Source organism: Pseudopodoces humilis, chromosome 1 (genome assembly GCF_049639895.1).
Source record: "Pseudopodoces humilis isolate 2021_Gansu_Grassland_sample_001 chromosome 1, ASM4963989v1, whole genome shotgun sequence".
Taxonomy (NCBI): domain Eukaryota; kingdom Metazoa; phylum Chordata; class Aves; order Passeriformes; family Paridae; genus Pseudopodoces; species Pseudopodoces humilis.
The window spans coordinates 83,201,087-83,224,279 of NC_142200.1; the positions used below are offsets into that span (position 1 = coordinate 83,201,087).

Here is a 23,193-nt window from a genome sequence, read left to right on the forward strand (position 1 = left end):
TAAGTAGGAACGATGGAGGTTTGGGGAATATTTGAGAATCATGAAGCCTTTGTCCAAGCTGGCAGCAGGGCAGAAGTTCTGGAAGATGGGCATCCAAATGATGCTGCTCCACTTCACTTGCTCCGCTTTCAGTGGGATGAGCAAAAAACAATGAACTGTTCAGAGACCTCAAGGCAGGGAGAACCTTTTCTTCCCTGTCTTCAGTCCCCTCATACTTCAACAAACCATCCTGTCCCAGGGTAAAGATGCTCCTAGCTGACTGAGGATAGATGGATCTGGTGGTACTTCCATCTTTTCCCATCCTCCATCCTCCTTCCAGCTTGCCGGGGAAGGCTGAACTGCACTGCAGCCCAGCAGCTGTGTGAAGGCCCACTGAGAGCTAAATGCCTATTTATGTAACTTGCAGCTAAGTTCTGCTTTCTTTTGGTAAGAAAAGCCAACCTGCCATGTCAAGGCGCAGTGCTGGAACGCACAACAGCGACAAGAGGGAATTGCCCCCTCTCTCCACCCTCCAAAGCTCATCTAACTTGGGCTGGGGGCATACAGTCTGCTTAAAGGACAGAGAGGCAGTGCTCAGAAAATAAAAAGTCATTAAAGTGAAAACCCATGAGGCAGATAACAGCTTGCTGCCAGACTTCTCAAAATTTAAGTGTTGATTGTTCAGAATTTATGTCTAGATTTTTCTTAAGAATGCAATTTCCTGGCACATGGTACAAGTCGCTCTAGACCTGCATGTCAGCATAGCAGGCATCCTGTTGCAAAGGTTATTATGGAACTATTGAATGTTTTCATGCCAAATTTGTCCAAATTAAGCCGAGGGGAATGGAAATACTTTCCCTGGATAGGTGGTGGTTACATTAGGTGGGTTTGTTTATAAGGAGAATAAAAGTTACAGCTAAATATAAAAGCAGATATATCATAATATTGTCTGAGAACTTGAATAACATGTCATTCAGCCTGTGTGCTGTGGAAAGAACATGAAGGTCAAGTCTAAAATAAGATCAGTTACTGTTTGACAATAGAAACATGTAGGAGGTAGAGCAGGAGAATTTTCCACATTTTTTCAAATGGCATTTTTCTTTCAAAAATATCCTTCTCTACCTTGCAACGGGTCTGATGCAAAAAACCTGTTGAGCTTTGTGCAAAACATACTGCTGAATTCAGTGTGGTTTTGATCAGCCTCCTGGCAAACCTGTATTAATAATTTGTGCCAACTGTTTACTTTTTGCATTATGCTCAGTTGGGAAAATGAAAGAAGGCTGCTCTGTTGCATTTGTGCTTTTAAAGAGTTTCACTTTCTGCTTGAGCCCTCTCATTCTGCTTCCCTGGAAGTCAGAGACTTTCAGCGAGTCTATTGCTACCTTTTAAAGGTAAACACATCTGAATTCACAGCATTGGGGAGCGCACAAAAACCTTGCCAAGGTCAAAAAGAGAGAGAGGTAAAAAAAAAAAAAAAAAGCCCAGCCAAACTACTGCTTGGAAGTATTTTATAAAATCTAATGCATTCATTCCTTTTTAATTTTGTTCATCCACCAAAACCTAGGGTGAAGACATGATGCCAAGGTCTTGCCATTTGCCAAAGTGTGACCTTGGTGGGGATTTCAGCCTCTGCCCTGCAGCAGGCATAACCATCCCTCAGGAAGTCTTGTAGGATAAAAAGAACTTGCAATCCCAGTCCTGACAGAGACATCCAATTCTCTCTACTTTTGCTTCAGTCAGTGATGTTAGACATACTTATTTTTTATCCCCTACATTCATTTTCAAATACAGTAACAACCACTTCCCTGCAAAATGTGTTACAAAAAGTCTTGCAAATGCCCTAATCTCCCTGCCAACAGTTCCAATGGCAAAATCCCATGACTTTAAAGCAGAGGCAAGAGACAGAACTCAGCCCAAGGCTGAGGAATGAAGGCAGATGCCCTTCCTTTCCCTCTGAGCTGTGGTACACAGTCCATGAAGTTTCCAAAGCCAATGTTGAAAGATTCATTGCCAACATGTTCCTCCATGGGAAGACTCTCAGGGTTCCTGGGAGGAAGGGACTGGCAGGGGAAGGAAATGTGGGGGTAGAGCATCCTCTCCTCAGGTGCCCCAACCTCTCCTTGTCCTCTGGAGACTCTGCACCAAAGCTCAGGCTGGCAAGGTCCCTGTGCAGGGGAGGACTTGCCCCCTCTTAGGAACCTTCAGTGAGGCTGCAGGAGAGGTGGAGGAAGGAGCCAGTGCCTCGCAGCACACCAACCTTGCCAGGGGGTCAGAAGAAGCCCCAGAAACAGGCTGGCCAGAGCCTGCTATGGGCAGAGGGCTGCTGGGACAGGTCCTGCTTGTATTTCTGCTCAACAGCCCCCTTCTGCTTGACCTCCAAACCCTGGGGCAGACACAGCCAAAATTAATATCACACTGAGGGCTGGCACACGGTGGCTTTGACCCCAACGATCCCACTGGGAATGCAGTATTGTTCTGGCCCTATTAAGAATAATTTGCATGTTGTCTAATGGCTCTGGGAGGAAAAAAAATAAAAATAAAAAGGGTGGCAGGCCCTGAGGGAAGAGAAGAGGAAATGGGACTGGTGCCATTTTCTTCTGAGAACTGGCAAAATAAGAAGGCTGACTTTCTTAAGGAGCCAAGAGGTAAAACCATTCATTGCAAAATTATTTAATCTCTAACTTAATCACTCAGCCTTCATTGCTTCAAGGCAGGGTTTTGAGAACCAAAGCCATTTAACTATTCTGAAGAGCTCCTGTCAAACCAGCCTGATGGGGACCTTGCTCATAGGAGACTGATTTTAGTGGGACTCTGGGTCTCTCCCAAGGCACTGGCGACAGTGACCTTTCAGGATGAGGAGCTGCGCTCAGCAGAAAGGTCTGAAGTACAGAGACAGGGGACATCTGCACACAGCGCCTCCCCATCGAACTCAGAGCCTTACATCTAAAGAGCAGTCAGTAACACTGAGCCGCCACAGCTCCAGTCATTATTTCTTTTGTTGAGAGGAGTTTCTTTAGGGATCAAAGTCTCCTGAAAACCAAACAAGCTGCCTGTCCATCCCTTCCAAAAGAACAGGTAGTTTATTCCAGCTGTCAGCAGCTGCAAACCAAACAGCTCCTCTCCCACTGTCAGTTTTTGCTCTAGGCCAATTATTAAAGTTAAACAGTTGAGTTTGCAAGAATGATGTATTGTGTCTGCAGGGGGGAAGAGAAGGGAGTGGAGAGAGGGGGAAAAAAGAAAAGGCAAGCAAGTTTTCTAAAACAAACCCTAGGCCAGTTTAAACAGCCAAACAGTGTGCCAGTGCTGCTTCTTCCTTCGGTCCATTGAACTCCCACAGAAGTTCCAGCCTGCAGGATGTACTACCATGTCAAAAGCATCCTTCTCACTGTGTTGGGGAAAATAAAATATTTTTTTTTAAAAAGGCAGGAAAAACACAGTTGCTTGTAAAATAAATACACTATTCCCTTGTGAAACAATCCACTTCAATAGGTATGAAAGAAAGTACAGAGGTATGCCTTGGCAGGTTTCCCCACCACCTGTGCCACCCAGAGTGAGAGCAGAGAGGAAAGGCCCCCCTCTCATGCTCCTAGAGCACAGGGGAGGCTCCCCAGCTTTCCCCTGGGGCTGAGGAACAGCTTTACTGGCCAAGCTGAGCAGGATCAGTTTCTGGAAAACTGCTGGGACACTACCACCCCTGTCCCACACAGGTGCTGTCAGAAGGATGTGTGTGGCATCCTGGGCTCTCCTCACACCGAGGATGCCGGGGGAGGCTGAAAAGCACTCCCAAGGAAAAGCCCGAGGCAGCCTTGCTCCAGTTTTCCGCCACCGCACAGCTGTGCCCAACCATCCACTGTAACCAAGGCTCTGTACAACACTTTACTGCTCCCTTTCTGGGTCTGTCCACATGCTCACTGCTATGTGAGGCTAGACACCACCGGTCCTAGCACCCACACTGAAAAAAAATAGCGATTGACTCCAAACGGGCAAGGATTCCACACATTCAGTGCAGAGCCAAATATGCGGATTTTCTACTGCAGGGATTTTTTGCAGACAGCTGTGAGCTACTGCAGAAGCCTGAACAGACTCCAGGCCGGCTCATTTACTCTCAGCCTTGATTGCCACCTGACATTTCAAGAGACTGGTTTATTTTCTCCCTTGTCAGGGCACCCCGCTGCGGCACTCCAGCCCCGTGAGGAGCAAAGCCTTTCCCTCAGCCAAGCTCCACAGCAGTGCTGCTAATTACTGCAGATCTGGAAAACAGAGAAAGGAACAGGTCAAGCTGGAACCTGGAAATAACACAGGCATTAGGATTCCTTCTCAGTTATATCTGGGACCCTGTGCATCCAGCAGCAGACTGAGGATTAGGTATTTGGAGAGTGTGATTTAATGTGATGTGCCAGATCACTTCAGGAGGGGGGCTTTGGATATGTCTGACTTGAGCAAAAATTTGCAGACGCTTGGAGCACAATGTAGAATTTGCTTCAGTTATGAACGAGGGAGTCGTTACTTCAGTTTTTTTACTGTCTTTTTTTTCACTTAAGCTGAGAGTTCATTCTTGGGAATTTCAACTGGTTTTATCTATCTACAGCACTGACCACCTTATTCTGCTAATGGAAATGCCAACTCATTTACTGGTGTATTTATCTTTACTTCTAACTCTTTCTTCTCTATTAAAAATAAGAGATTAGAAATAGGATCCTCTACTAGGTTTTATAATACAGTCTGAACATGCGAAGAATATTCTTAAGAAAGAAGCTCATTCCTTTAGAGACAAAGCCTGCAATAGCTATTCCATCACAAAAACAGTCTACACGACTGTCCCATAGATTTCACTGGCCTGCTGTCTGTGGTCTTTTCCCATCTTTCTAATGACTCATGCAAGTCTCTCCAAGGCACACAACAAGAATTTTGTCTCCTAAGCCTGAGTTCAGCAAGATAGTTAAGAGTAACTTCAAGCTCATGATTAAGCCAAAAGGTTTGATTACTACTCACTTTTTGAAAAAAAAATGTTTAAAATTGCTTTTGCTGCTTGCATCTGAACATTTAATGAAGCTTGTGAGTGGGAACACAAGAATACAAGTATAAAGATACTTACTACAGGTGTATATGATATACCTATACTGCTCCTTCCCTGAAGTGCCACAGACAGCTTTTACATACAGCGGGAATAGAAAAGGAAAGACAAATCCCTTCCTTAAACACCCAATTAACTGTGCTGATACTTAAAGGAAAACAAAAATACTGTCACTCGCCATTTCTCACTGCTCACCCTTCTACTAGAAATCAACACCTGAAACTGATCTTTTTAATCTTCTTCCATCACAAGTATTGCTAAACACATCCGAACAGTGGAGCTGAAAAAGTTTAAGCCTAATTTCCATTTAACTTTCTTTTTCTTTCTTTTATCTCCCCTCTACTCAAATCTCACCCAAGATAGTTTCACAATTTGACTCACTTTGCTCTCTCCCAGGCTAGTAAGCTCCAGCAATGACGAAATGTACTGCTACAGATTTGAACTTTATTCTAAGATCCAAATGACTAAACTGGACATTTTGTTCAAAATTGTACCTTGTATCACTCCTTTTTTTTTAATTATAGACCATCATCCCAATTCATGATAGCATGAAGGGCAGCAACAAATTTCCCATACCTTGTTTTGCATAGCGTTTATTTGTGTGCATATTTGTATATAATACATATAACATGTATTTCATATATGGGTTAACTGAAAAAGAGAGATATTAGTGATTTGCCCCATTTCCTATCGTGTATTCAGTACTAAAGCCAAGAAGAGGAAGTTAAGTTTTGACTTTTAGTTACTTTCTCAAACAGTTGTGCAATGGTGTCTTTCAGTCACTATGCAGGGTAAAATGAGGCCTTTTCTTTTACATTGTACCTGGCCCACATTCTTAAATTACTCACTGAAGTACCCTGAAACTCAGTGAGCTGCCTTTTCAACCAACAAAATGGAACCATTCTTTTTATGCTTCCTAAATAAAGTATCAGTAAAATGATGTATGTACGCACTGAAGGATGCAGACTGTTTCCTTCAACTAACTCAAAATCATGGAATCACAGAATCATTTAGGTTGGAAAAGACCTCTAAAATCATCAAGTGCAACCACTAACCCAGCACTTGGTTCTTTTCGCAGAACTTCAATGACAAATACAAGGAGGATGGGCTTGCAACTTTAAATGAAGAGTGGCGATGCATAACACAGCTCCAGTCAGCACAGGAGAAAATTCTGTGATGTGGGTGCTCTTAGAAACACATCGAGTGCATTTACAATTACCGTAACAAAGCACATGCAGATGTAGGTTTTCCCTGGATGGATGAGGTCAGCAGCACACCCATCCCAGTATACCCAGTCACCGACCAACACCAGCTGCTCTAGGGGAGAAGCAATGGCATTTAAAAAGCAATAATTTTGAAATAGCATTATCTGGAGAAAGTTCTACCCTCAGCACCCGTGATCTGATTTCAGCAGTTGATGTTAAATTTACCCCAAGGTGTATGACTGCCCTTTCAAGCAATATGACTCAAACAGAAGCATAGATGTTTGCATTACTCTCAAAAATAAATAGCTAAACCTTTCCTGAACGCAACTCAGTACTTCCACTCACAGGTTTCCCATGAAAACAACTTCCAAAGGTTAATCACGTGTTGCAGAAAAGGCTGGTTTTCTCTATTAGCTGAAAACCTGTGGCTTTTTCATTTGATCTTATTTCTCTTGCCGCATATACAAAGTAAACACAACTACAATCGCCCAATTAAATGCCTCTTCCTGTTCCTATTGAAGTCAATGCAAACTTTCTAACATCAGATTTGTTTTTTTACTCATTAACTGTAAAATCCAGAAACTGGCAAGGAACTTTACAGCAAGGGGGAATTATGCAAAATCTATCAATATACAATAATTATCACAGCAAACTAACATTAAGATAAAATAACAGAAAATAAATTCCAGACTTTTAGATGCATTTGGAAAAGTTATCAGGTTTCATAGTCTTTTGGGAGCCAAAAGGGAAAAAAAAGGCAAAAAAAAAAAAGCTATCAGATTGTTAATGAGACTGAAAGCCAGAGTAAAATAAAAATCCCTCAAATCTGTCATCAGCATTCATGTTTGCCAAGAAGGCCTGGATGTTATCCTGCTGGGGAAGAGAAGATTTATGGCATCACACACCTTCATCCATCCTATTATTATATATGAAATGGAAAATAAAACAGGCCGGTACTGCCCTTAGAAATAATCTGTATTTTGCTGCCACTGAGTAACAAATGTTGTTATTATTATTACTAAATAAGCAGGAGAGCAGCCACGAGGTGCTCATAAATAAATTATTTTTAAAAAACCAACAAACCAAACAGGGCTGGGCTCCACCCTCCCAAGGGTGTGAAGGAAAATAAAACAGGGATGGAGGTGGCCTGGGCAAGGCCAGACCTGGCACACACAATTCCTGATGGCTGGGTGGCATCCTGCCCAGCACCCAGTGCCCAGTGCCAGCAACAGGGATAGAAGGGGGCAGACAAGAAGCTGAGAACTGCTGGTCCACCTTGAAGCAGAAAGCAAAAACAGGACCAGAACATCTCACTATAACCCTGATCACCATAAGGGATGGAAATTAATCAAGCAAGAAGTAAAAATCCTCTTTGCTAAAAGGATAGACATTATTCAGCCAGATCTTTCACACTGTTTTTTAGCTCCATGACTGCCCACCAGGCTGCTGACCCAGCTAGGGGCTACCCAGACCAGAAGCCAGTGGCTGCTGCCTTACCGTGGACAGGACCGTGGTGCTCAAAGGCTTTGGGCTGATTTGGCGAGAGGACTGCAGAGCAAGATGGGAGACAAGGACACAGCATGATTGCTGGCATCTGGCCCCAGCAAGCAGAGAGCCACCACTTCAGCCACCCCTGCCCCAAGCCCCAGCCCAGCATCCCTTGGTGGCGATGGCAGAGCACAAGGCTGGCTCTCTCTGCGCCAGGCACAAACCACCACATGAGACCAAAACCACAGCAGAGGTTTCAGAGCGACACCTGAGCGCCACTCCTGTTTCTACATCCACCACCCTCCACCACGCCAGGTCCAACCTGCTGAGGGATGACCCTCTCATCGAGGACACCTGTATTGAGCACAAGGGCTTAATGTTTGCTGGCGACGCAGTACAAAGTTCCCGTGCTGCCTTAGGAAGCCCAGGCCCTGGGATCTGGCCGCTGGGAAAATGCTTCCGCTCCACATGCAATTTCACACATCATTGCATAGGTCTTGTGATTCTCCTGCTAGAGCCGTGCTTTGCCATCGGAGGAACGCTTGTGCCTCGGCAGAAAAATTCAACTGGATTTTCTTCATGGATTACCGACTCTGAATTTCAAGCTACATACTCAAAAAACTAAGCTCCTTACTGTCCAGCAGAGCTAACACAGCAGCTTGGGAGATGCCTGTGTTAGTGCAGGCACAGAACAAACTTCTTTCTCAATACTGAAAGTAAAGTAAAACTTTTTAATAGGATTGCTTTTTGAACTTTACAGCTCTTTGCAAGATCAAGGCAAATGACATCATCTCCAAAAGTGAGACCCCTGGTTCTGAAATTTTAAAGGTCACAGTTAATACATATTTTTTTTTTGTTTTTTTAGAAAAAAAATAGACTTCTGAGAAAATATGCAGCCTACTCTTTTTGCAAGTTACAGAGAAAGCTATTATAAATGAAAGGGACTAGAGAACCACAATAATTTTCTTTCTGCCCTAGCTCTTCTTGCTTCGACACACAGAATGAATTTCTTGCTCTTCAGCAACAGCAAAAAGAAAAATATTTTGATAATATTTTGAGAATTCGATTATAAACCCACAAAGCCACAAAAACTGGCAAAGGACCTAGAAGGTGCAACACTTGAAACTGCCAATTCACTTATTTAACTGAGTGGATTTCAGACAGTTTCCTTTTACCAGTCAAACAGTGACTTGGGGTTAGCCCCACTGGGGATTGAGTCGTTACAAGGCCGCACGTCGCCGCTAAAGAAAGTCAAAGCGCCTCTGCTCCGTGCTCTCCTTGGCAAAGCACATGGCATCCTTCTCTGAGCAAGGTGAAGTCCTGAGCTGAAAGAGCTAGAGGCTTTTGCTTGGGACTTGCACAAGGAGCAGTGTGTTGTGCAGGTGGGTGCCTGGCAGAGCAGCCCAAATCCAGAGCCCAAAAGCGATGGGATTTTGGTCAGCGCCCCACACAGGAGCTCTGGAAGGGCCTTGTGCCCCACTGATCCATGATCTCTAGCTCTGTCCTGGAGGCAGATACATCTGCCATCCCTCACCTTCATGACACAGCCATGGACCACTGCAGGGCACAGCGATCCTCCAAACTTCCTTTCCAAGATATGCCACCAAGAAAAGAAAAATAATGATTTACTGAGCACAAAATAAAAGAGGAAGCTCAGTGATTAGGACAGTCAGCTCAGGAGAAGGGAAACATGGGGTTTTGTTGCTCATCTAAGAAGCATGTATTCATTTGGCTGTGGACAGCCACCTGAGAAAACACATAAGACTGCAGGAATTAGCCACCCCAGTTCTTCCTCCTCCACCAAACGAAATCTTACCCCTGCAGAATTAGAATGAGCCCTGTTGCCAGAGGGGAGGACAGCTCAGCAAAATCAGCAGCCATCTGGAAGGTGAGACCTCCTGAGATGCTGAAGATGTGATGCCCCACTGCCAGGCTGGAGAAAATCTCATTGCCAAAGCTCAGGAGAGGCCTAAATTAAGGAGGCACCAAGAAGAGTGAGGGCTTCTCCTCAGATGCATTTGCAAGTGAGGATGGCACCTAAGTGACAGCAGTGGGGCCAGAGAGTGCCTGCCAGCTTTGGGACACAGAGGTTCTTGGGAATGGTTTCCCACACAGCTCCAAAGTGCCTCCCTTCTCTCTGGCAGAAGCAGCTCCTGACTGGCTTGGAACAATGAGAAGCCAGGGACTTGCGTCACCGCTCTGGCTAGGCAGGCACTCGGAGGATACAAACGCTTATGTCCCACCTAAGGTCCACTTCAGACATCTAAATCCTCCCCTGTATGCGGCCTTAACTCTTGAGCAGAATATAAAGAACCACAATAAAGGAACGGAATCAAATGAAAACACATGGCCATTGCATTCCTGGTTCAAATGTAAATAAAGTAATTTAAAATTAAGTGTTCTTGGCTGAATTTTCTCTCTGCTTCTCTCACCTGGGCTTCTTTGCACACTCTGCATCAAAAATGTACAAGTCTATGTAAATATGATGGTGACTGTGCCTCCTTCTGTAGTGCTCATGCTCTTGTTTTATTCTTGAACAGCTTGGGGAGAAAGCCATATGTTGGGCTAGAAGTGCACAGAGCTAAGCATGGCTCCCACGTCTGTTAGGTTGTGTGCCCAAAGAGGGAACCCATCACTGCAAGGCAAGCACAGTTGTTTCTCCCACACCGACTGCATCCCTTCAGTGTTCCCCATGTCAGTGTTAAAAAAGTTGCCAAGCGCGACAGGCCACTGCCAAGCCAGTCCTTCTGCAGCTCTGGAAATCAAAATGAAGCCATTGAGTTTTTAATCAGAAAGTATACATTATACCAGGTACCACAAAATTGCAGAGATGAGCTAATTCTCCTCTTTTTTCTTTTTTAATACAATTAAGATGTTATCAGGCCAAAGTACAATATTGCGGTATCCTGGCCAAAGTGAAAATGTTTGAAAGCAGCATTTATTTGCCACCAGAACCACAAGCTAATAATGCAGATTATGTGCAGTCCCCATCTGTTGCTTTTTCTAAGTTCTGAACAAACCCATGAGGCTGTGTATTGTAAGGGCATTAACAACCTCAGACACCATTATCAGCAACGTCTACTGCCTAAAATTTATACTCCACCAGCCATATCCCCCTCCCACCCTGCCCTTCGATACGCTTTCATTCTTTGTTTCTCCTGCAACATAAAGAATTCACATCCTGAAAACACACTGCCGACTTACAGAACGGACTCAGACCAAACTGACAAATAAGAAAAATACCTCAATGAAATTTCAGACCTGAGTGTAAGACACAGGCCCACCCATGAGACACAAGGCCCATGCTGCCCAACTTACCTGCTGTGTAAAAATACACTCTCATGACTAACTGTGACGCTCTCTTCTCTGGTACTGTGCAGCCTCTAATAAACTTACCACTCTACAAAATACCAAGCAGTCAAAATATAAAGGAGGAGAAGGCTGGAGCAGCCAGGGCTCCTGCCTTTTGTAACACCCTGCATGACAGGGAGATCTTTCAAGTGACTGTGCTGAAGTCCTACCAAGCATGACCAAATACAAGGCTACTTTGGAAGAGCCATTTATGAATAAGGTTCATACATGAGGTATGGTCCAAGAGGCAAATTGAAGCACGCATGTCAAAGCATCCTTTTACACTGACAGATCCTGAAATGTAGAAAAAGAAAAAAGAAAAAAAAAAGAAAAATCCACTGCCCCATGACCTCCTTGATTTCTTCTGCCTGAAGAGAGGATCCCAAAAGCTGTGTTTGCACCTTCATGTTCGTAACCAGCTAGAAGGTTTTGCCTGTGTTTAATAATGCTAGGGCTCAAAGGTACCAGCCATGTACCAGAGATACAGGCAAAAGCCACCTTCAGGTAGCATTTTGCACATCTTCCGTGCGTAGGTCACAAATAACGAGCGACAGTAAACGGTATCACATGCATCCAGATTCTGGAGCTTTTGTTGATAGGAAACCTCAAGGAACAATTAAATGGCTATCGATAAGAAGTATCCTTTCCTTTTAAAGGCAGTCATTGTTTACTGTCTGAGTTTCTTGTACTTCTAACTGTCGAGCAACAGCTCCAGCACTCGCCTCCTCTGGCCAATCACGCCTGGTAACACCTGTCTTTTCACATTCTCAGTTTTATTCATTATTTATGTTTCTCTTTACATAATACACCCACAGGACAATACATCTCCAGCAAGCTTACGATTTGATCCAAAGCTCACTGGAGTCAACAGAATGACTTCACTGGCTCTGGAGCGAACCGAGGGCCCCAGCTCCGCAGACGGGCTTCCAGCCTGAGGAGGGACTTACGCACAAGTTAGGCATCCCAGCCCAGAAGTGCAATCGCAAAATCCCTAACCCTTTAGCTGCTCGTCTCTGAACAAGCCAAGGTCTCCAAAAGCCTGAACCATTTGCAGATTTTTTTTTTCCCCTTCAGTTATCTGTTTTGTGAAAAAAGACCCCCCACCACACTACCAAACTCTCTGTAGTGATCCATGAACTAGGGGGTCAGAGGAGAGACCTCCCTCTCCCAAGTGTGGTCCCAACAACCAAGTGCTGGAGTCATTCTGTGTGTATGTGTGTATATACGTAAGTGTGTGTCTGTATATGTGTGCCTATTTGTGTATAATACATAGACACACACACACGCACTCTCACACACACACACATTTTTTGCTCCCCCTTCTGGCCCCATGAATCTTGAATTTTTTTCCTTCCTGATGGAAGCAGAGGGGAGCAGGAGAACAATCCTGCCCCCAGTGTGACTTGTAGCCAGGGATCAGCAGCACTCCTTTGGGAGGTGCACAGTGTGGATTCCTGCTGAGAAAAGGGCCCCAAAGCCTTGCTGCCTCCGTTATAGCAGCAGGAAATGTCCTCTGCATCCCTGGACATGAATCCCCTTTCGTCAGGTAGGTTCAGCTGCAGGGAAGGTAACACCTTCATTTTTTCAACAGAAATGATCAATGCAGGCAGTACATTATTTAGCCTAACACTGATCTACCAGAGAGATCCAGTGCTAATAAACACCAGCCTTGAAAAACACGTTAACTGGGAAACATACATGTAATTTATATTTTTTTTACACACACCTCTTAAAGGTGTGCTGTGTAATCGAGTCAACTTTCTGTGTTTCACAGGAGACAGAACCTGAAATTGTCAGCGTCCTACCTAGCTGACCTCCATTTCTAGGTGAGTTATGCCAGCTCTCAACCCACGTTTCTTCTTCAGTATAACTTTTGACATTTCTCCCTCCAAAACACTAATATCATAAGCTTTACACATACAACAGGTTTGGTTTGTGGGAGAACGGCTGGGACCACATTTTGTTCCAGTGTATCAACTAATAAAAGAAAAAAGGAAAGAAATACCCTTCTAAATCAATGCAGTTACTTATTCTGCAAGGAAAGAGTGGGAGAAAGAAAAAGAAAAGGCTTTTGACTGACTACAAGTGAAAAAGCTGTCCATTTTCCACAAGTGGAAATCTTCCCTTTCTAGGGAAGATTCAGGCATGCTGAAGCCTGCCCCAGACAGAGGTGATCTCTACCCCAAAAACACAGCCACCCATCAGATTACAACAAATACTCATTTTCCAGAACAATCCCACAGTCACAGCTCCCAGCACCTTTGTTTCATCTCAAGACGGAGACTTTTCACTCTAGGCATATCTTATACCATAAGACCCCACTCCAGTGACAAGCACAGCTGCAGGCACTGTCACCGATGGCCACCTGCTTGCTGGTAACACCAGGATCCCGTGCTTGCTGCACACCAGCCTGGTGCGTCACCCCTCACGGGTAGGGATACGGCATGCACGCACACAGGTGGTTCCTGCAGTCCCGACACTGCCTGGGACCTGCCGCAACCTCCCTGGCAGCTGGACGGGCATCTCTGCCACCCTCTCCCACCCCACTGCACAACCCTGCCTTGACTAGGAACCTGCCTCGGTTCTGCCAACAGGCAAGGGTGGACAGAAGTGGAGACCACAGGAAAATGGAGACCACTGATGAAGACAGCACCTCGCTCACCCCTTTCGCTCCCGAGTTGTAGCTGTTCCCCCCACTTCAAACCACTTTACCGTGCCCTGCATCAAGGTGAAACTTGGTAACTGGCAAAAGGCCTGCACTGCTTTGGCACATCCCAGTGCAGACACCCCCTGGGCACAACATCTGCTCCCATGAGTGCGATCTCTGGGGCGCTGCCCAGCCTGGGGTCCCACCAGCCACGGGCCGGAGCAGGGAGAGGAAGCGAGCAATCGGGGTGACTTACCCAGCCTCCGTTGTCCTGGATCCAGTGGTGCAGGTGCCGGTTCAGGTACTCAGTCATCCAGGCAGCAATGTTGTCCACGAGGGGAGACATCTCCCGGTTGACGCTCTCCACACACATCACACCGCCAAACTCGAAGAAGGCCACAATTCTGCCCCAGTTAACCCCGTCTCGGAAGAGCTCCTCCACCACGGCCACAAAGCGGCTCCTGGCCGTGAAGGGTGTCAGGTGCAGCTGGCCAGACATTTGGGCAAAGTCCCTCTGGTAGCGTCGGGAGAACTCATCCCCCGCCTGGCGCAGGACGAGGTGCACGACCTGGGGTGCGGGGCGCTGCCCCTCGGCCGGGGGCGTGTGGCTAGCAGCAGCCGAGCCGGGGGGCTCGGGGTGCGGAGACACCAGCCCAGTGTGATCAGAGGAAGTCCCAGCAGCAGCAGCAGGAGCAGAGAGACCTGGAGACAGGGGTGCCCTGTCCTCGCCGGCAGCCCAGTCGTATCCCCTCTGGGAGAGTTTATAGTGGATGTACTTCAGCACTATCTCCCGGTTATCATAGCCTCTTCTCCCCGGATGAGCCATAATTCCCAAGAGGAAGCAGCAAAAGGAAGGGAGAGAGGAAGAAGAGGAGCAGGATGAACCCAAAAAAGTAAAGCAGCCAATAATAATAAAATTAATAACACCAAAAATTATAATCCAGTTATTGTATTGGACACGGTTTCATTCATGCTGGTGTGGGGGAGTTCTTGGGGTCTTGGAGGTACTTTTGTCTTCTCAGTGTTTCCTCCTTTGAGATGCACGGCATAAATAGGGATTAAAATGTTGTAAATACTTTACTTCCAGGTGCACATTTATTACTTATTATAAATTTACTTTAGGACCATTTCCTCCTCGGTGTTGAAATACATCTTAAAAAATATTATACCGCCTCAAAATCAGGTGCATTTTCCCCTAGGTGCTGGACTACCATGGACACGAAGGACCGGACGAACACACACTGTAAGAACTGCAATTCAACACGATTTGCTAAGCAGCCTTGGATGGACGTTAATCCAACGCACTTTATGCTAGAAACCTCAACACTAGGTTTTGGGTTTTTTTGTTAAGTTACACAAACTAAATTTCCTCTGTAAAGTACTTACTTGGGCTATAAATATGTTCCTCTGTCAAGTTTCCACTAAAAGAAAAATAGCAACAATAAAATCCAAACATCACAAGTCTTCAGAAGCGTTAAGTTCTGGTCGCTTTGATGCTTCAAGTCACCAAGGGGATGGGAATGGGGCAAAAAAAAATATTTCTACGATTTCAAATGTTTTTTCCCAGACTCCTGTTTAACAGACATCTCCAAAGATGTGTCAAAGCTCAGAAAATCCCGCCTCGCAGCCCGGGAAGGCGAACAACCCCAAAGAGACGGAAAATCCTGGAGACCAGATGAACCACATTTGAATCCAAGCTCTCGCAGAAGTGCTCTGTTTTTCCCTCCAGTGCAACGTACAGACATATGCATTTACGTAGTTTCATTCAGATTCAGACACCGATCGCAGGAACCCGGTGCTTCCACACACACGCACGCACACACCAAAAAAATTAAAAATTAAAAAAAAAATCGTATATATTTAGGAAATTCATTCTTTTTCACAAGCAAGAGCGCAAAAAAAAAAAAAAAATTAATTGAAAAACGAAAATAAAAATAAAGAAGGAAAATTGCTTTTGACTGCTGCCATTTCCCGAGCAGCTTTGTATCGGCGGAGGAAGAGCCCCTGGCGCTGCCGAAGAGGGGCGCGGACGGGGCGTGTGTGCGGTGTGACTGGTGCCGATGGGGACCGCGGCCGCGGCGCCGCTGCCCGCCCGCCCGCCCGCCCGCGCAGCCCCGCGCACCCCGCCGGCTCCGGCGGCTCCTCCGGGCGCTCCGCGCTGCTGCTGCCGGCGGCGGCTCCGGACGGCGGCGGCGGCTCCGAGCGGCGGCGGGCGCGGGCGGGGAGCTCTCCCGGCGGCGGCGGCGGCGGCGGTGGGGGGAGCGGAGCGGAGCGGAGCGGCGGGGGCGGGGAGAGGCGGGGAGGAGCGGAGCCCGAGGGGGAGGCTCCGGCCCCGCGCGGCGTAGCCGGGCGCGGTGTTTTCCTAGAGCTCCGCCTCACGCTTCATTCAAGAAAAGGGGGAAATGGGGGGGGGGGGGTGGGGGGGGGGGGGAGGGGGGGGGGGGGCGGGGGGGAGGGGGGGGGGGGGGGGGGGGGGGGGGGGGGGGGGGGGGGGAGGGGGGGGGGGGGGTGGGGGAGTGGGGTGGGGGGCGGGGGGGGGTGGGGGGGGGGGCGGGGGGGGGGGGGGGGGGGGGGGGGGGGGGGGGGGGGGGGGGGGGGGGGGGGGGGGGGGGGGGGGGGGGGGGGGGGGGGGGGGGGGGGGGGGGGGGGGGGGGGGGGGGGGGGGGGGGGGGGGGGGGGGGGGGGGGGGGGGGGGGGGGGGGGGGGGGGGGAAGAGGGGGGGGCGGGGGAGGGGGGTTTTGGGGGGGGGGTTTTTGGGGGGGGGGGGGGGAAGGGGGGGGGGGGGGGGGGGGGGGGAAAGGGGGGGGGTGCGAAAAAAAAAAAAGAAGAAAAAAAAAGGCGGCGGCGGGGGGAGGCGAGCAGCCCCCCGCGGTCCGGGCCCGCCCTCCATCGCGGCGCGGGCCTGGGGCCGGCGGGGGGGCGGCTCCGGGGTCGCGGAGCGCGGCGGAGCTGCGGGCGCGGAGGGGCGGCTCCGGGGCCGCGGGCGGTGCTGCCGGCCCGAGCCGCCACCGCCGCCCGTGCCGAGAAAGCGGCGGCGGGGCCGGGGGCTGCCGGCCCTCCGCAGAGGAGCGCGTCCCGCTCCGCGCCTCTGCCGCCCCGCGCGGATTAATTTAAATAAATGATTTTTTTTTTTTCTTTTTCTTTTTAGTCCGGATACACCTTTTTAAAAAGCAAAGCGGCCCGCTGCAGGCGTGCAGGGCTCCGTGCATTCTGGTTCGGCCCTGCGCGGAGCCCGTGCGGAGCCGATCCCGCCGGCCCGGCTCTGCCGGTGCCCCTCTCCCCGCAGCGGCCCCGGCCGTGCGGGCTCCCGCACACCTGCTCCGCGCAGGCCGCCCGCCCAGTTCGTGTTCAGGCGATGGGACACGCAGGGAGCTGGGTTTTAGGACTTCTTGTAAGGAACGGAGCTCAGGTTTGTCCCTCCGACCAGCCTGAAGATTATTTTTTTTTTAAATTGAAGAGGGGCTATTGGAGCTGCTTGAAGATGAGGTCAATCTGGGGTTGACCAAAGAAGCAGAGTTAACCTTTAAAACTGGTTAAACCCACAGAGCTGGGATATAGCGATGGCTCAGCCCCCCTGCCATCCCGAGCAGAGACACCGGGGGCCAGGGATGTGTGATGCTGGGACTGCCCCGGCTGAAATGGGGCACCGTACCGGGGAAATGCCAAGCCGAACGGGAGAAGGACATTCCCGGTACTGTTCTCTGCTCAGTACAGGAGGGGGAAAGAGACGTTTGATAAATTCTGCCAGTTTTTATCGATATAAGGGTGATTGGGATGATAACCTCATTTATAAACTACCCCGAACCTAAAAGGAATAAAATGCTTAAACAAAGATGTGACCATGAGTTCTCTTGGACAGGGGGCACTGGGAATTGAATGCACCCTGCCCTCCAAGTCTGTTTTTAGACATGGTTCCTTCAGGCACGGACCTGTCACGCGTAGTTCACAGGGTGGCTACTCCTCTGAGTAAATGGCACTGGTGTGGGAAGGGTGAGCAGCTTTCCCTCCAACAGAAGAAGGGGAAGCCTTCGCATCCAAACGAGAAGGATTCCCCTAAACGGAGCTCACCCGTGTCCTCGGTGATCCCGGGATTTGTTTCGAGGTCGCACCGAGGAATCGGTTTCTGGCATGTGCGGAATAGCGCCTTTCCAGGTACCCGAGGAGGCGCTCAGAGCGTTTAATCGTTCTGGAGTCTGTTTTTTAGCGGGGCACGGGGAGGCACTCGGCACCATACCTAGTGCCAGCATCCTCCCCTGTCTCCCTCCCTTCCTGTCTCCTCTCCCTCTCCCTCCTCGCCTCTCCTCTCTCCGGCGGGCGGCTGTTGCCACCCAGCGGCCGCCGCTCGCCCCGGGCTCGGGGCTCGGCCGCGAAAGGCGGGACCCCCCCGGGACCCTGCGGGAGCCGGGAGCTCGCTGGTCTCGACCCCGCCAGGGAAACTGAAGGGAACGAGGCGGTACCCTCTCATCTGGCTTGTGTACACTCCCGCCTGCCGATGTGTGAAGCGGCGTTGGCTGTGGATGGTTGAGTTCTCGGGGGTTAAAATGGACAGAGATTGCAGGACAGCAAGTGAAATGAGTTCAGATAAGATTGATGATGCTCTGTGGAATCGTGGACTAAGGGCTGTACCTCACCAGGGCATGTGTGTAACTCACAGCATGGCTTAATGCTGGACCACAAGCTCATCTCATCTCTATCCATATGAAAGTCTCCCAAAAGTAAGGTGCTTGCAATAATGAGCTGAGGATGGCTTCTGATGACAGAAATGCAGGAAAGGGATCTGTCAACCAAGTAACATCATCAGCTTTATATTCTTTCACTGAAGGAGAATGAAGAAAAAGAGGTTTCTCGGCACTGAAAGTAACTTGACATTTCCATGTAACCATTTCCATGGTTTAAATGGAACAAGCGATAGAGGAAATCAGAATGACCATAACCAACCTGGATGCTCATTCAGTCTGCCACTGTGCTGGTGATTCAATCTAATGCAATTGGTCCTGCAACTGAAAATACATCAGACAGAGGTGTTGAGTAACATAGAAACCCCATCTGGGTAAGCAGCATTCTAGCAAGATCACTTTTAAAGCCCAAAAAGTAAATCAGTGCGGGACAGATGCAAAATATGCATATAAAATCGTTGGTCTTTTGTAAGAAGGAATTGAAAATATCACTGATTTTGCTTATGGTATTTAAAGGTATTTTGCATGTAGAAATGCAAGTGAGGGCAGCTAAATGAACAGTGTACTGAGGACACAATCAGTAAAGTTTCATAATTCGTAACTGATTCCTGATGGAAACAGGTACAGCAAAATTTTATGAGATACTCTTGTTTGAAAGGGATTTAGTGATGATGCTTTTTCCTCACCAACTCTACATTCAGCTTTTTGCTATAGGAATGATAGGTCCCAGCTTTTTAAAAAAGTTTAGTAGGAAAATAGTGGTCATGGTTCACCAGAAAGCTTGCTAAAACCAAGCACAGCTGAGACTGTACCAAAAAATATAAAAACACAAGGGAAAATCCTGAGAAGTGTTTGCTTTAAGCAAGGGTATTAGTGTTGAGTCATGGAAAACAAAAGCTGTGCCTTGAAGAATGACAAATTGGGACTCTGCAAAAAAGCAAAACAAAATTATGCACATTTAATGCCTTGGTCTTAACCTTAAACGTCAAAAGCATTGCATCTGACCTGTATGGTTCTAATTGAAGGGAGCGGTACCTTAAAAGCAATTATCATGCTACCTGAATGGGTGATAAACATCTATTACAGTGTCAAGAGTTTGCATCACAGTTCTGCTTTTCACCTTGCTTGTTTGTCTGAGCTCCGCAGGATAAAACAACAGTTAAAAAGACATCCAAAACAAAGGCAATATGGTTTTGGAGGCAGACGGAAGAAGTGGCAAGAGAAGCTCAGGGTTTATTAAGGAACATGCAATCGGTGCAAAGTCAGCTAAATCATTATGGGGCTTTTAGGTAGCAGAATAAGATGCTGACTACTCAAGATCTGATCCTGCAAGTCCTTCCACACACATTTACCTTTATGTGAGTCAGCCCACCAAAGTTAATCAGACTTATAAGAAGAATTAGCTGAGAATTGGAGCTTGATTAGGAATACAAGCAGCAGCTCACCTGCAGAGAGCTCTTTTGACACTTAAGAGAGGTGAAAGCATTGCCATCAGGCATCAGTCAGCTCTGGTAGCATGAGGGACAGATTCTTTTCTTGAGATGGCTTTCTTATCCATGGTCAGGAAACTGACCAGACAGGATCCTGGGAAAGCCTGCTCCTTCTTCAGTGGCTTCCCAGATGCCTGCTGTACAGCAGATGCATTATTGACAAATGAGGTAGAAAAGTTTGTAATGCCTGGGAACTCCAAACTTCCCAACAACCTGAAAGCAGACACCTTTTCCCTGTACCTTTGTGTTAACATCAACAGGCTTTCAGCAGCAATCCTGGTTCCTGGTGACCTGCCCACCCTTTTATTTCCTTGGCTCATGAGCAGGGAAGTTGGAGAGAAGCAAATGATTGTTTAAAGCCCTGCCTGAGCAGGCACGAAACAAGCAGGATGTGTTTGCACTCAGAGCGAGCAAGGACACTGCCACTTTTTTTTTCTGAAAACCTGCAGAGGTTTTCTATTCTAGGAAAAATTCAAAACCACCATCACCACCAACCAAGAAACCCAGCAACAGTAAACTAAATTTGAGTAACCTGAAAGAAGCATTTAGAGCAATATAGGTAAATACAATTATGACATCTGAAGAGGTCCATTGCCTTATGGTGTTGGAGCACAGCTTAAAAACTGGTTTTACTGAAAGAGGCCACTAAGACTGTGCCCACAGGTGGGGAATTTGAATATATGCAAATTAGCAAGCCACTCCTCCCACAGCCAATGGCTCTGTAAATTATTTTTGGTCCCGTGTCCAGTGAGGCATTTGTCTGTGCCACCCACTATGGCTGTGCTTCCCTCAGTTCCAGGCATTAAGTGCTGCTCCCTCCCGTGCCAGCATTCATTTACTCTGCACGCCTTTGTTCCTGCAAGAGCTTTCTAACTCACCCTGAGTAAAACTAACCACCAACCACATGACCTTTCATGCTTGTTTCTGTCCGTGAGACCACAGTACCCACGGATCCATGGTATCTCTGCCAAGCTGGATGATATGCCTTGAAAGCAATATTCATGTAGAGACTTGAATGGATGCACATAATTCTCTGCTATCAGGTGCGTGCCACTATTTATATTTATTGCTCAGTCTCTCATCTGGTTTGCTCAATGTGTGGCCCAACACTGCTGCCTAGGAAACAGCTGTCAGTTGTATAGAATGCTTTTAAAAACACTTTTCTGCGTGTAAAAAGTATAGGAAAAGGTAGTACCCATGAAGCCTAGATGCATATTTTCCTCATTCTTAACCAGGATGGTGGCAGGCTAACCTGAACTTCCTCACTTCTTCAGAGCGCATTCCTAAAATGGGAGATTGCCTTTCATCCTGCCAGTGTTGCAAATGCTACAGGTGTGGAGTGGATCCTTTTTGGCTGGAAGCGCTTACAGAGCAGATAATGCCCCTGTAAAACACTTAAAGCACGCCCAACCTGCAATTATGGTTTATTTCATGGGGTTTAATTGCGCTCATCAGGAAAGGCAGCTGGATGAGATACTTGGATAATATCCTTAGGGTCCAACATAGCAAACAGCTCCTGGCTTTCAGATGCCTTTTACTGTACTCATCCCTCAACCATCCTCACTTCTTGTCGGGATCCATAGGCCCCCATGGTTTGGATTGGAAAGAGGCAAACAGCTGCATCCAGCCCTGGATATCTCTTTCTCTGACATCTTTACTTCTCTGTGTGGCAATAGGGTCTTGCCTTCACAAGAGCTGAGCTGTCTCGCCACCTTTCGCAAGACACCAACCTGTGCTTGTGACTGAGGCAGTGCCGCCCATGCCCTTTCTGCTGTGTGGAAAAGGATTGGACACCAACTTCCCAGACTGCAGAGAAGCAAGGCAGGCAGCTTCTGCACGATGGAGTAAGAAATCAACAGTCTTCTAGACAAACATCCACCTCTGATTCATGAACTTTTATTACACCTGTTAAAATTTCTAAAACTAAAAAGGGGGAAAGCACTTTTTTGAGTAAATGCTTTGAAATAAAGACCAACCAAATTTTAACGACTTTCTTTGAAGCACCTGTTAGCTTTGAAAAAGCTCTTCCCCTCAGCTGAAAGTAACCTATGCCATTAAAAATTTCATTTTGGATTTAATTTTATATACATTACTTACAGTTGCTATTTTTATAGATTTAATACCTTTTTTTGGTCAAGGGAGTTCATTCTTGGTGCTTGGTAGCATAATTGCGTTAGTCATGTATGTTTATTTACATTGCTCTAGCAGCACGACTACAGGATCAACTTCAGAGTTAGAACTGGAAAGGTTTAAAATTAACATAGGGATTCCCCTCAAAGATGAAAACAAACTTGTTTTCAACTTAAAAAAAGAAAATTTCAGACTGGATTGTCAGTATTCTACCACAGAGGAGACTTAATACTGTATTCATCAAGGTTTCCCCAGACAGCAAACCTTCCCAATCAATTCTATAAAATTAATCTCCCACATCAAATTAGATTTTGCCCCCTCTCCAAAAATTAGATATGCATCTTTTGGGTTTAAAAAAGAAAAAAAAAGTATTTGCACTTTCCATTTCCTTCAGTGCAAGTTTCATCCAAAAGCTTACCAGCATTATTTCCCCTCACTTAGAGCAACTTAGGTTGAATGTAGTAAAAGAGAGGATAAGGAGCATAGCAAGACAGACACCTCATTTGAAGTCTCCCTCCAGTGACAGAGGAAAGAAAATTACTTCATGAGGTTTCTACTACCAGCCTTTGATAGACAATCATGCACACACAGCGTGCCTGTTACTGGCTGGGCAGGAGAAAAACCCAATTAAATGGAACTACAAGATAATCTTATTTTGCTTACAAGGCTAAAATATGAAAAAGATTGAGGAGAAATCTAGTTTGGCCTGCTACTTGTACTCAAGTGGAAAAAACCGGAGCTCCAGTTGCAAAATAGCCTTCTCCCATTTCGAAACTTAGGATAATGGGGAATTAAAAGATTAACATCAACAACACATTTTAGACAGCATATGCTTTCCTCAATCCATCTTTGATTTTGTCACTCTGATAATTTAATACAAATGTCTTTTTAAAAGATTGAGCATTTGAGATTTTGAATTTACTTTGAGAATAAGTATCTTGGCACTATTTTTCCCTCACTATTATGCTGGGGGCAAGCTGCACACTCAAGCCTTCCCTATCACAGAGCTCCAACATAATACAGTGATTTTCTATACAGCTGCGTGCTCAGTGCTGGTACAGAAAGACATCTGCCCTAACTAGTACTTCTATTGTTTCCCACTAGGAAGAATGAGCATTGCTTGGCTCCTCAGGATTCTCAAGCATTTCCAGAG

The 23,193-nt window shown here is 47.0% G+C and overlaps 1 protein-coding gene across 1 annotated transcript in view; it reads right to left on the reverse strand.

The window, feature by feature from the left end:
- The window catches only part of BCL2 (BCL2 apoptosis regulator), a 95,969-nt gene extending 80,207 nt beyond the window's left edge, over positions 1-15,762 (reverse strand). Inside the window, exon 1 of the mRNA XM_005526468.3 lies at positions 14,001-15,762. Within this exon, the coding sequence (XP_005526525.1) occupies positions 14,001-14,570 (570 nt within the window). The 5' untranslated portion in view covers positions 14,571-15,762. The remainder of the gene's footprint in view (positions 1-14,000) is intronic.
- Between the last annotated feature and the right edge of the window lie 7,431 nt (positions 15,763-23,193).